The sequence below is a fragment of the Euprymna scolopes genome, chromosome 6, assembly GCF_053919585.1.
Source record: "Euprymna scolopes isolate OS-2025 chromosome 6, ASM5391958v1, whole genome shotgun sequence".
In the NCBI taxonomy this organism is placed as follows: domain Eukaryota; kingdom Metazoa; phylum Mollusca; class Cephalopoda; order Sepiida; family Sepiolidae; genus Euprymna; species Euprymna scolopes.
The window spans coordinates 145,383,350-145,399,029 of NC_136487.1; the positions used below are offsets into that span (position 1 = coordinate 145,383,350).

General features: G+C 34.0%; 1 protein-coding gene across 1 annotated transcript in view; it reads right to left on the reverse strand.

Annotated features, from left to right (window-relative positions):
• Positions 1-15,680, reverse strand: part of LOC145278028 (uncharacterized) — a 211,447-nt gene that overhangs the window by 86,598 nt on the left and 109,169 nt on the right. The window contains exons 3-4 of the mRNA XM_080130239.1: positions 12,715-12,923; positions 912-1,083 (exon numbers count right to left, since the gene is read on the reverse strand). Coding sequence (XP_079986365.1) covers positions 912-1,083; positions 12,715-12,923 — 381 coding nt within the window. The remainder of the gene's footprint in view (positions 1-911; positions 1,084-12,714; positions 12,924-15,680) is intronic.

A 15,680-nucleotide genomic window follows, 5' to 3' on the forward strand; every position in this document is an offset into this window, starting at 1 on the left:
TCAAATTCCGGGTGCGGATATGTCTGCCTGATGAGCCCAAATGAGGGCGAAACTCGAGACTTAGACTTCCAGTTCGTTGGCTGGCATTGCTCTTGTAGGCTTCGGCGTTCTTTGGGGGTGTCTGTGGCAATAATTATATAATTTCTCACATTTTGAAAATTATATATTGCCCAGGATCAAGTAATGATTAACGAATCAAATCTACTCAGACCCATCGCGTTATTTCGGAAGGAAGCGTTCAAGCCTCCCAGCAGTGACTTAGTCCACAATACATTGTAGTGTACATTGTCGATTTTATAATTGTTGATATATAATTTTAGATATATAATGAATAAAATATAAAATACAAAAGTCAAGTATCCTGCTTCAATTGTACTCCAAGCAGAAATATCTATTTCGATGCACCCCTGTCGTATCAAAGAACCTACTGCAAATTGATATGCCTGACCTTAATGCTTACACAGTGATAATAGCTTAAAGTAAATTTTAAAATGAAAAAGTCAAGGATCATGGTGCAATTGTACTTTAAATAGAAGCATTTATATCAAAGAGCATACTGTTGATTTCATATGTCAGGCTTTTCGGCTTGTCTGATAATAAAACTTCTCAAATGCACTTGTGATGTAAGGCTGTGCAAGGTGTTAACTTTGGTCAAAATCGCTAGTTCCTTCTTTCATAGAATTATTTCGACTATCGATACTTATCGAAGACGTTCAGATATAGAACCTTAGTTGTAATATGAGATATTTACGTGTAAAATTTCATAAAAATCGGCCCAGCGGTTTTCGAGTCTATATGTATGGAACTCTCACACAAAGTTCCTTCTATATAATAAGTGGAGATATATAGAGAAAGATGGAGACGGAAGGGAGAGGTAGAGAATTCAAGGGAAAGTAGATTGCTCTCCTTACCAGCTGGTTGTATAGGATCCCCTCCATGGATGGCCAATATATCAAGCACGCCATCACCATCAAGGTCACGTATCAATTGTGCCGTGTACAAATTCATGATCCCATTTTTGGCATTCTGTTTTCCGAAATTCCATAGCAGCGATCCATCCTTCCCACTGATCGCTTGAAAAACCTTTTTAAAAATAGAAAACAGAGGACAGTCAAGAAATTTGTCCAGGAAATGAACGAGAATGAGAATAACACACTTATAGACATATATATAAATACATACACACACGCACACACTCACGCATATATATATATATATATATATATATATATGATTAGTCTTTTGTGGAAAAAGAAATCATGCAGAGTGCTCAATTATAAGGCAAATCTGAAAATGAGAGCGTATCTATATTTTTTATATTTTATATTTTGTTTACAGAAAATTTTCAGGTGAGACAAGTCATTGGTACCGTCGGTTTCAAAGCCGATAATTAGAACCGGCTTTAATATTAAAGCCTCTGAACATAATAATTATTAATTGAAATTAAATTATATTAAATTTAAAATCTAATTTTAAAGTGAATAAAATCATCATCATTCGATAAATAAAAGGGGGGGGTCGCAAACCGAGAGTTAAACATGAACTCGTGATGTGTATATTTCCACTTCCGGTTATAAAATAGATAGTTTAACCTATAGTGAAATAACTTCTTAAAATGTCAAATACGTATATTCAATTTGAATGAAATTGAAACAATATGCAAAGGGTGTTTTTTCTGAGACGGCGAATTTTAAATTAAAATGAATCAGGTAAAATTATATATATATATATATATATATATATATATATATATATATATATATATATATATATATATATATATTATACAACATGTGATCTATTCCAAAAATTGATTTTGGCGTGTATAATAAAAATACAATTTTCCGCATTCATGGTTCAATCTAGATGCGCAATTTTAACAAAGTCTACACATTTAATTAGGCCGTATTTCGGCAATAATGCATCAGATGTTGTCTTTCAAGTGGTCTATTGTGTCGGGTTTTTCAGCATGAACATGGGACTTTACATATCCTCACATAAAATAATTTAATGCGGGATAAAACGCACGAACAAGGTGGAAAATTGAAACCTCGATTTCGTGAAATTATTTGTTCATCAAATATTTCTCTCAGTAAATTGATCGTATCATTTGCAATTGACAAACGCTGCTCGGCGATCAGTTCCAAATAACGAATAATTGCAAAATCTGTATGAAAGAAAATAAGGTTGTCAATTTAATGCCCTCCACCTCTAAAATAATTTCTTCTTTCGACCACATTAAAAGATAAGATGCGAGAAGAATGGCAGTAAAAACGAAGAAAGTTATGAGCATAGTAAAAAACATTAATGTATATATATATATATATATATATATATATATATATATATATATATATATATATATATATATATATGGAGAGAGAGAAGGAGAGAAAGCATAATCCTGTTGAAAAACCTGTATTAGTCAGATCACCGAATTTAAGCAACGTTGAGCCAGACTAGTATAAGATGGGTGACGATTTGGGAATTCTAGGCGCTGTATGTGCTCTCCACTTATCTCGGCATTGTTTCCAGTCGTCCTGAACATCCACTTACCACTACTATTAAACAGCATCGACTTAGGAGGCCGTGGTTGGAAATTGTGCAACACTTCCCACGAAACTTCCAAGCGCAGGAACCCTTACAGTGGGTATCCATAGTCTGTCAAGACTGGAGGAAGCTAATATATATATATATATATATATATATATATATATATATATATATATATATTATTTTTAAAATATAATTATCCACTGACACGCGTTTCGTCGTCTACGACTAATCAGAGTGACTGAATGTATATATATATATATATATATATATATATATATATATATATATATATATATATATATATATATATATATATAGACTCTCCAATCGATTTCGACAGATGAGATTTCGCCACAACAACAAAATTGTTCGAAAATCCGCACAGATAATTTTTTCAGAGTGAGGAAGGCTTTTTGTAGAACCAACCACACTTCTCTCTCTCTCTCTCTCTCTCTCTCTCTCTCTCTCTATATATATATATATATATATATATATATGTGTGTGTGTGTGTGTGTGTGTGTGTGTGTGTGTATAAGTGAAACTTTCTCTGTGTGTGTGTCTCTGTGTGTACATTTCCCTACTTAATAACTCATGTCAAATATCGGGTCTCTAGACTGAAAATTGACAAAGAACTATTGAGATTTGGGAAAATCTTTTTAACTGGTTTTCGGCAAGAAATTGGGCTGTTAAGGGGTTAAAGTTCAAGGATTTGACCTTTGAAAACTCTACCAAACTTTGGGTCGAAACACTTGAAGTTTTACCGTAGTTTATTTGTACATTGATCTAACTTTTTTTCGGCCAAAAATTTGGCTGTCAAAGGGTAAAAGTTCAACGATTTGACCTTTTAAAACTGTACCAAACACCTCAACCAATTATAGATAAAATATAGACTACTTGGGCATGAATCCAACTTTTAAATTTGATTCGCGCCCCAATAAATAAATGTTAAGGGGGTCAAATTTAAAAATCCTTTGACCTCTGCGGTTTCTACCAAATTACGCAGCCAATTTCAGGTATAAACATATGAAATTTTACATAAAGAGTATTCAGAGATAGGGCAAGCTTTTGAATCGGTTTGGGTCGAAAATTTGAGCTGCCCAGGGATCAAAGTTCAAAAGATTTTACCTTTGCGGTGTCTAGCAAACTACTCAGCCAATTTTGGGTCTAAACATTTTAAATTTATACATAACGGGTATTCAGGCATGCAGCAAACAGTTTAATCAATTTTGGGGGGAAATTTGGTTGCCAAACGTCAAAGTTGAAAAAGTCTTTGCAGATTCTACCAAATTTCTCCGCCAATTTTGGGTCTAAACACTTGAAATTTTAGATGTAGGTAATTGTTACATAGGTTAACATTTGTATTTTGATTTGAGACAAAAATAATAAATGTTAAGGAGTAAAATTGTGGTGAAAGTTTTAAAAAAATTACCTCTGCGGTCTCTACGAAATTACTCAGACCATTTTTTGTGTAAACATTTGAAATCTTACATAACATGTATTCACATGTTATGAACCGTATATAGGGCCCGAGCAAAGCCGGGCTGAACTGCTAGTACATATGTGTGTGTGTGTGTGTGTGTGTGTGTGTGTGTGTGTGTGTAATCAATACAATATAATTAATAGTAGAGCACATACTATATAGAGAGAGGATAGGTAATATTAACAGTGATATACTTCCTTTTGTATAATTCATTTATTTGATTTAATTACAGTTCATCAAATTCATGACTTGAAAAAAAAAACATATTCTTTTGTTAAGCCTACATTAAAGATAAATCAAAGCTAAATTAACTGCTAAAGTACAAAATAAAGCATGCATGAAATTAACTCTTTTTTTTTTTTTTTTTTTTTTTTTTACACAGTGATCACCACTTATCAAGGCCCGGAAGCCACTCAGGGATAAGGGTTATTGCAAGTACATCACGTTAGTGAGGAGATTTTATGAAGTGTTTAATTAGGGGGGCGGTTCATTAGGAATTTGTTAACATTAGACTTGAAGACATCCAAGTTGTAGTCCGGAGGGAAGCAGGCAGACGGAACAGAGTTCCACAGGCGTGCAGTTCTAAGAAAGAAGCTTTGCTCATGAAATCCGCGTTTTGATTTAGGCACAGATATAGAGTGGGGGAAATTTTTCACAGTGGATTCAGCTAGACGGGTGATTTTCGTGAAAGTTTGGCGAGGGGGGACCAGGGATTGGAGTTCAGACGAGCACCTGCCATGAAAATAACGATAAAACAAGGATAGGCTCGCAACGTCTCTTCTGTGGGAGAGGGGTTGCAGGGTAGAGAAAAGGGCATCCCCCACTAAACCACGAAGTCTATTTTGTACTCTGTCAAGGCATGATAGGCTGTTTTTGGCAGCTCCTGCCCAGATATGGCAACAGTATTCCATCCTTGGCCGTACTTGGCTTTTATATAGATAGAGAATTGAATCAGTAGTGAGATATCTTCTGGAGCGGTAGAAGGATCCCACCATCTTTCCTGCGACCTTGGCAACAGACTTGATGTACGTGTTCCATTTCAGATCAGGAGTAAAGGTCAAACCCAGAAGCTTGTCAAAACACGGGGCCTCACCCAGACGAGAGCCATCCATCACAATTGATGCCAGCTGGGGATCAGAGCGTTGATGATGTAAGGATAGGAGTTTGGTTTTAGATGCATTAAAGGTAACTAGCCACATCTTCCCCCACTGAACCACGCGCTCGAGATCAGAGGAGAGAGAATCCGAGAGAACTTCGTCATTTACAGCCTTTGATGTGTTGCTGTAGATGGTCGTGTCATCAGCATAGATGTCAACGAATGATTTAAGTATGTGTTTAGGGAGGTCATTGATGTAGATCAGGAAGAGAGTTGGGCCGAGGATTGACCCCTGAGGGACTCCAGCATTTATATTGCAGGCCTCCGATTTTTGTCCATCTACCACTACTCTTATGAGCCTATCGGAGAGAAATGATTTAATGATTGAGAAAACATTTCCAGTTATACCGTAGCTGGAAATCTTGTGAAGTAGACCCTTATGCCATACTTTGTCAAAGGCCTTTGATATGTCAAGAGCAATTGCCCTAGAAAGGAAGCCTTTGTCAAGAGATTCACTAATCCTGTGGGATATAACCGTCAGCACATCTGCGGTAGATCTTGCAGAGCGGAAACCATATTGTGTGTCACTAAGAAGGTTGTTTCTGCTGAGGTGGTTGACTATTTCTCTATTTAATATTGATTCCAGTAACTTACTCATAACACAGAGAAGACTTATTGGTCTGTATTGAGAGGGAGATGACTTATCACCTGAATTCTTAAATACAGGGCAAACTGATGAGGTCTTCCAGGGGGTCGGAAAGCACTTCTCCTTAAGGCAGCGCTTAAATAGTTTCGTAAGTATGGGAGCAAGTTCTGGATTGAAGCTTTTTTAACACTATAATTGGGATGCCATCAGGGCCAGTTGCTTTACTGGAATCTAGGTTTTTTATTAGCTTGGCGACCTCATGCACGGATATATGTATATTACCTAGCTTGTTCTGTGTTATAGGAGGAAATATGGGGAGTTGATAGCCTTCGTCGCATAGGGTAGAATTAGCTGCAAAGTTCTTTGCAAATAGTTTGGCCTTGTCTGACGCTGACGAGATAACCTCTGGTCCATTGATAATGGTTGGGATAGAACGCACACTTCTGTTCAGGATCCTATTTGTTATTTGCCAAAACTGGTGGGAACCAAGCCGCTGATCAGCTACCTTGGATTTAACAGACTGGGCATATAGCTCTCTTGCATTTTTTATTACTCTTTTACAGTGGTTGCTGGCAGTCCTGAAAGCAACTTTAGTCTCAGTGCATCTATTACGTTGGTAGTTATGGAAAAAGTGATTTCTGTGCGCGATAGCAGCAGCACATTCTGGGGAGAACCATGGCTGGCTGTTAGGTTTTTGTTGGAATTTTTTTGATGGTATGAATTGGTCTATGCCTACAATTAACCATTCGGTCAGATCTGATACTATAGAGGACACTTCCTTTTTAAACATGGAGTGCAGAGGTAAATCAGATATGAATGTACGGAAGCTATCCCAGTCAGCCATAGAGTATCGGTATACAGTACGGTGGAGGGGTACGTCTGATGGCTTCTTACATTTTGTTTTTATCTTAACTGATACGACGGAGTGGTCGGAGGATCCTAAAGGAGAATGAACGGTACATGAACATAGCTCAGGGGAAGTATTTTTTATCTAAAACATAAAATTAAAGTAACTTAATGATCTAATGAAATGTTATTTATCTCAAGCTAGCAATACTGATTTGTATTCGTAATAAGAATCTTTGCGAACGTGAATTATTTCCCTTGATCTATAAAATATGTACTAAAATGAAACTATTGTTCATTTCATCTGAATTATCTTACAACGGTATATCCTAACACTAAACAAAGCAATTTTGATTACAACTTTCTAATTGATAAATTAAAGGATCGACTAAAATTTCAGGTCAACATTGAGCATTTCAATAACGAAATTTAATTCTGAAAATGTTTGCCACAAATATTTTTATATACTTGTTTCTCCTCTCGATTAAATGTTGCTTATAGCTGCGTGTACGTTGATTTCCTTTTCCGTGGTATTAGTTTGGTGAAATGCAAATTACTTTTCTGGCATTACTAAGCTTGAATGGGTGTCAATATCGGTTAAACGTATCTTTCTTTTGGAAACTTGATTAAATTATATTTAAGTACATAAACCATATATATATATATATATATATATATATATATATATATATATATTTCTATATATATATATATATATATATTTCTATATATATATATATATATATATTTCTATATATATATATATATATATATATTTCTATATATATATATATATATATATTTCTATATATATATATATATATATATATATATATTTCTCTCTCTCTCTCTCTCTCTCTATATATATATATATATATATATATATATATATATATATATATATATATATATATATACCGCGTCCCTTGTTGATACGAGGTAGGTTCATTTCACAGTCGGATTTCGGCGCGGTTTGCTTGATCTGTGTTGGTTAATGGAATTCTTGTGTGCAGGGCGTTTGCTCAGTTGGCAGAGTGCTTGCCTTGCATGCAAGAGGCTCGGGTTTCGAATCCTGAGTTCGGATTTGTCTAACTGATGAGCCCAAATGAGGGCGAAACTCGAGTCTTGGACTTCCGGTTCTTTGACTGTCATGGCTCTTGTGAGCTGCGACGTTGTTTGGCTGTGGAATTTATTATATACATTCTCTCACATTCTGAAAATCATATATATATATATATATATATATATATATATAACTACTTCAATTTACTCACATAAATTAATATACGAAAGTATAAATTAATGGGTAAACTTTAAGTATTTACTTCAACAGTGCTCAATACGTAAGTAGAGCTAGTTATTAAGTTATAAATATATGTTATAACTTACTAGATATATATATATATATATAGAGAGAGAGAGAGAGAGTCATTGACATACAGTCCTGTTTCGTTTTATCACAACTCACCAGTGTCACTAGACTATCACCTCTCCCAACCCAAGGATTGAACGTACAACCGTTGCGTTAACAGTTGACAGGTCTATCTCGACCACAGACACAATGCCCGCAAATAACCTCGCCGAATGCCTATTTAAACAAACATCCGTCCACCACTTTATAGTGCTCAAACCGACTACTACTACTATATTTTTTTAGATATTTATTTCATCCTGTATTCATAATTTAAATTGGGGTTTCTCAGGAATTTTAACATCATATCTAATTGGATTTATTCACGTCATTATTACAGATTTATTACGTGTATTTTTTCCAACCAATTAAAACGATCGGATTCAGCCATTTGTTTCTGTTTTCATGGACCTCAGTTTCATATCCTTTTACAATTTTAAATCACTATTTCGAACATTTCAAATTTGTAAGCTTTTGATTTATATGCTAATCAACAGTTCTATGACAACTCTACAATTTTAATTTACCAGTTTTTTCTTCTAAAGAAAACGGCTTAATTTTTGTCTTATATTAATGATCTATTTATAATATCCACTTCCTTTTATCACGATATGATCTATTATGATACATTGATAATATGTTTGCATTAAGAATAGTGCTGAAATAACTGATAGTCTCTCATTAAAATTGCATCTAACAACATTGAAGCATGCCACAAACACAAGGAGTATGAGGACGCATCGTGGGTCAACATGAAATAGAAAGAAGTCTTTCAATACCATTTTCTACTTTCAATAGAGTTATCCTACGATTCAAAAGAGAGGACAAAAAACCTCATCAAGGTTGTCTTTTGAAAAGAAGTATTGAAGAGGATCCTCGGTACAAAGCCTCTGACATTGCAACACAAGCTGGTGTCGGTCCCAGACCAGCTGGGCTACTATGGTAGAGCTTTGAGAAAGAAACCTCTTCTTCATCCTGCCAATATCAAGCGCAGGAAACATTGACTCGTAAGATGGTGGAGAGACCTATGATATTGTCATTTTCTCTGATGAGTCATTATCTATACTATTTCCTGACAGAGAAACAGTATGGGTATGTAGACCCCCTCAGCAAGAGTTTTTCTTAAGAAGACTGCAGCCAATGCTGAAACATCAGGGAGTTTTCGGTTATGGTATAAGGTGCAATTTGGAGTGATTGTCGTTCAGACCTTGCGGAGTGCGAAGGAAACATCAATTCTGCGAAGGATGTGCCAATATTATATGAAGGACTCCTTCCAATATTCCCAAGTGATAAAATGAACCAAGTTAATTCCATATTTATGGAAGACGAAGCTCTTTTTCACTCTGCTAGGGCGATACAACATTAGTTAAGCCAAAATGAGATTAATAAAAATTCATGGCCAATTCTCTGGATATGAACTCAATTGAAAACCTTTGGAGCATATTAAGCCGGGATCTTCGCAAAAATAGAAAAGGAATCCATCTTTTAATCATTGAACTTTTAGTATTATTTGCGTCAGACATGGCTCAACATAATATACGCCAACTAATCAATAACATGCCTAAAAGGGTCCGAGCATTAAAAACAGCAAAGTGAATGTCAACCAAGTATTAATCATTAAATTTGCGACCATTTATTTTCGATTTTGTTCTATAAATTATATGTTTATTAAATAAACTATTTCTATGGGTGGCTATTATTTTCTGTCATGTTTGAGTGTATACACACACACACACACACACACACACACACACACACATATATATATATATATATATATATATATATATATATATATATATATATATATATAAGCGAGATAAGACACTGATAGAATTCAGATGAAAAATCCTGATAGATATTACTTGAAGTAATACTTTCAAGGTGATCCTAGCCAAAAAGGAAAAGCTCAATATTTAAGAATGATAAGAGTCATTGTTGAAAATCCATGGATTAAGGAAATTAAAATAACCCCTTCTATATATTCCTTTTGTCAAACAATAAATTCTTGAATCGAATATATGTCTCTATATCTTGTTTATTCAGAATTAAAAATTTAACCACGAAACTTATATATACATATATATATATATATTTATATATATATATATATATATATATATATATGTGTGTGTGTGTGTGTGTGTGTGGCTTTTAGATACATATGGACAGTTTTATTTTTATACTTACAGCCAGACTCGACGTTGCTCGAGATTGAATTAAGATCAACGAATGTTCAACATTTCCAATACTTTTATTGTCATGGAAGTCGGTGAAATCGTAAATGTTTTAATCAAGTCGGTTGATTGCCTGCTCTAGTCGGGGAATCGCCACGGTGCACTGAGAGGAAGCTTCAAATGCCTCCCCGTAGTGACTTAGCTCACAATACATTGTAGTCCACATTGCACTGTAGAGAACCTACTGTTGATAATATAAAATTATTTTTATATAATGGCTTTACTTAAAGTGTAAAATGCAAAAGTTAAATATAATATCATAGTTCAGTTTTGCTCTAAACAGAAACATTCATTTCGAACGCGCCCCTGTCTTATCAAAAACTTACTGTTGATTTTATATGCCAGTCTCTGCTGCTTGTTAGGTAATATAAACTCTCAAGTACACTTTTGATGTTAGGCTGTTTAAGGGCGTTCATTTTACTTAAACTTTACTTTGGTTTTAATTGGATAGATGTTTAATCAGTAAACACGTAAGCTGATGAATGTAAAAGAAACGAAAAGATACCGTATCAAACCCCTTAAAAATCAAGCAATTTATAAATAACAATCGAAGACTTTCAAAATAAATTCTATACAGCAAATCAAACAAGACCCTAAAATAAAAAGTAAACAGAAAATATAAGCGTCACGGATAGAATTGAATAAAATGTTTTGAAACGCAAACTAATACCAATTAAAGTTTTTGGAATAAGCAAAAACCAATTTCCTCTCGGGAAACAAGGAAAAACAAACTCCTGATCTTAAATAAAACACGTACATCAAATTTGTTGCCAAAGCCGCTGGAAAAATGGTGGGATCCATCGATCCAGAAGATATCTCACTCACGATACAATTCTCTACTCAATATGAGCCACGTTCGTCTAAGGATGGAGTACTGTTGCCACATCTCGACAGGGGATGCTAGAAAGGACTTATCCTGCTTTGATAGGGTTCAAAATAGACTTCGTAGCCTCATAGGAGATGTTCTTTTTTCTTCCCTGCAACCTCTTTCGCACAGAAGAGATGTTGCGAGTTTGTCTTTGCTTTATCGTTAATTTCATGGCAAGTACTCGACTGAGCTTCAATCTCTGGTCTCCCCTTGCCAAACTTTCACTAGAAACACTCGTCTAGCTGAAAACACTATCAATAATTCCCCCACTCTTTATCTGTGCCTAAACCTAAATGTAGATTCCATGAACAAAGCTTCTTTCTTAGAACTGCACGCCTGTTGTACTGTCTTCCGTTTTCCTGCTTTCCAGTTGACTACAATATGGATGTCTTCAAGTCCAATGTGAACAAGTTCTTGATAAGCCGTTCCCTTTAAGTTAACAAATTTAATGAATTTCCATTACTAACAATTACTATATTACCCAAGTGACTACTATACACTCTTTAGCCCTTATCCTCGAGTGGCCCTTTTTTACATAGGCATCACCACTTATCAAGATAAGTGGTGATACCTATGTAAAAATTTCAATCTAGAAGGGTTTCTTCTTCGTCAAATTACACCAGAACCAATGGTTTTAGGATTGTTTGTAAAATTCTTTTGTAAACATTTTTTTCATTACAGTCCTGCATTAGTGTGGGAGTCAGGCATACTATTTGGGGGTATTCAACGTTAACTGACCTGCCTTTTTCAAATTTATTTTAGAGATTTTTCTTTCTTTACACGGGTTACATACCAGACTGTGCAGATTTCCATTCCAAGTCATTACCAATTACTTGATCAAAACAAAGCGAATTTACATCAGTCTGTAAGAAATCCTCCTTCATTGCAAAACACCGGAACTAATACGTACTTTTTTTACATTTTTGTTTATTATTTCACAATTGTTTAAAATATTTCTTTGTAAACATTTTTGCTCCCATTATAGAGAGTGGAAACACATGTTCTAATACGTTAATTAACGTGCATTTTAATATTCCTTTAATTACAACTTCAGAAAAAACAAAGCAAAATATAGTAAGTCTTCATAATTATCGGTTCATTTGTTTTTAAGGGGATGGAGTTCTTTCAACGAATCGCCTGTGACATTTTACACTAGGCAACGCCGGTGCACGCCAGTTTATATATATGAGAATTTATAATAAGCCGTCAATCTATGAATAATGCAATTGCTATTGCATCCTATATGGCTAAGCTTTTTGCATATGTCCGCTAATTTGATTAAAATGCTATTTTGATCAATGTAAGTTATGTTGGTGTAGGAGTTGACTTTTGGACTGTAAGGTCAAATGCAAGTTATCAACTCGGTTTTAATCCTTCAAGCGGCAGTAATTATTATTTACGACACTGTCGATTGCGTAACCCTGAAACACTTGGGCCGGCAAGTAAAAATAATGAATATTTAAAAAAACAACAACAAAAAAACAAAAAAAAAACAATATCTTATCTGGTATCCATGGAATGCAAAACGTTTAACATAATCTGATATAAAATAATGATACGGTCAGCATAATTACCCCGGCACGTCCACCCGCCAAGCAATCTGCAACTCCATCTTTATTTAAGTCTGCATTACAATTGAGTCCATAGACTTCGTGGAGTGTGTAATGGCGCCAAAGTTCTTTCCCTGATCGTCCGTCGAGGGCCATCACACCCCCAAAGCATGGTGTTGAGCCATTGAAATATATTTTACAAACCACGTTTGGAACGTTTCGCCCATCGGCACCTGATGAAAGAAGCAAAGTTTAAATGGAAGATTTAAAGTCGGGCTTTACGATTAAAAAAAAAAAACTACATATAAATGCGTTTAACACTTCCGAAATATCTACATCTCTCTCTCTCTCTCTCTCTCTCTCTCTCTATATATATATATATATATATATATATATATATATATATATATATATATATATATATATATATATATATTCAAATAATTTCTGACGAGGACGCATCACAGACCGTCTGAAACGCGCGTAAACGATTTCAATGACTTAAAAACATTATTACAATAATCCAAACATAATTCTCAATGAAAAACCAAGACACGGAATAATAAAATAATGTTAAAAAAATACACATTGTTGGTGACTACTCCCTTATTTAAATATACATCTTTCGTTGGAATTTAACCCATTTTAAATATATATATATATATATATATATATATATATATATATATATATATATATATATATATATATATAAATAGAATTGTAGAAGGTGGTACAATGCAGAGGAAACGGAAAGACACACGCTGAAGCAGGTGAGAAAGTTTTATTAATACAACTTACAAATACATGTGTACATATTCATATATTTCTTATACGCCTTATATTTATATCTGCACAGTGGTTATCTGAGAAAGTCGATCTGGTGGTATATCCGTGTTATATAATATTTTGAGAAAGATCTCTTCGTCAGATGTTTATTTGACTTTGGTTCGCGCTGGCTTATTACAAGTTAGGTGGGCGGACAATTGTTTTATATATACATATATACATATACACGTCTCAATATATATATATATATATATATATATATATATATATATATATATATATAAATGGAACATCTGGTGTATTCAAAATCGATAAACTAGAAATATACAATCCCGTTTTCTAAGAAATTTTATAACAGTGAATCTTTATCATCTAACTGTGTTTTTAAATATCAAAAAGTAAATATTACCTTATTAAAAAAAACTTTATTCTTCGGGGAAAATTTCCGATTTTATCCGAGCCGATTAGCGAATATACTTCCGGTGTACCATTTTGAAATGACGAAACATAACGATTCTGACTATAATACACTTTTTTTAATCGTTAAAATAATAACACAAAATTTATTATTAAATAAAATAAACATATTTTCAGTAAATGCGGAACAATTTTTACACATGCACCATGAGTTAATGACTTCCGATTTACAATATTTAAATATATGTTCAATCGATAAGTACAAAAAAATCCCTATTTTTTACTTTTAGATTCATTTGTCCATCTTAACTTTTATAAAGTTTTGATTGTTTAGTTTTTCCGAAAAAAAATAGCATCCATTTTTCTTCTAGCGACTTCGTTTTCGGTTTTACATGTAAACTTTTCTCCCCGGAAGGCCCGTCTCACGTTCATATATAACAAAACATTTTTTTTGTAGATTTCGGTGTGCTAAAAACGAAACTGTAAACCATTTCCGTCGCAAAAAATAGTTTACATATGAGGAATTTACTTTTCCGAAAATTCGGTGATCACTTTTCCACGTAATTTTAACTTAACATAAGCACCCACTTTCTGGCCACCTGAGAGAGGAGTCATTTTCTTTCGTGTTTATTGTATGTAAGGTGTTTTTGACAAGGCAGTTTGGTACGCGAGTGCATATTTACCAGCCTCCGTTTATGCTCGCGCGTAGCGTAATCGATGGCTAGGGATGTGAAATGGAAAACAGTCCCAGAGTCCAGGGGTTATTACCATGCAAAGGAAATCAAACAAACATAAACACATAAAAAATGCCGCTCTCTCACGTGGTCACAAATTGGGTGCTCATTCCAAGTTACAGTTACATCGCAAATTGATCACCCACTTTCGAAAAAGTAATTTCTTCATATCATGGAAACTACTTTTTGGGGGGACGGAAACGGTCTTCAGATTCGTTTTTAGCACTCCGAAATAAATCTACAAAGCATTATTTTGTCATATACGAACGTGAGACAAGCCTTAAAGTAAAATATACCGGATTTTTTTTTGGGGGGGGGGCAGATTGGCCGGTCAGTTGTACATATATCATCACACCAGGTAATCACTAAAAGGGACTCTTAAAAGTCGTCACCCGTATCAGTAAAAGTTTGTTTACATGTTTTAAAACCTTTAAATGGGTAAAATATAATAACATACTTATTGAAAATGTGATCATGTGCTTAACAAATTTTAAAAAATAAACTGCAAAATGAAGTTTTGAAATGATTACATGTCTTTCATTTTATTTAGAATGACAAACATTGACCAATAAAAATAAAATTTTCGGTTCTTATGTATTTTTTGTGCCGTGCTGAAATATATCGTTATTATTTGGAAAACCATTCTTATGGAGTAGGTGAGGGTGTTTTCTAACTATTTTGTGCTTTCACCTTACATTTATTAGATATTAAAACAATATATGTAAACATAGTACGGTTACCATCTGCCGTCGTATGCACCCAGGAACAATATCTCCTGTAAAATTAAACCACATTTATATGCATTCCTCATATCACGCTATTTTTACATAGTTCTTTTAAATTAAACTTTCACGATATCTTTTTTCTCACTATCCTTCTCATGTTTCGAATGCCTTTAAAGACATTAACATTATTATTTCAGCACATTAACAAAAACTATATAAGTACCCAATTTTGTTTTCTTACTAAAACTACAAATTCTTAGGTGAAATTACAGTTTATTATGCATTTCTCGTATCGCACTGAAATAATAACTTTTTTTATTTTTTA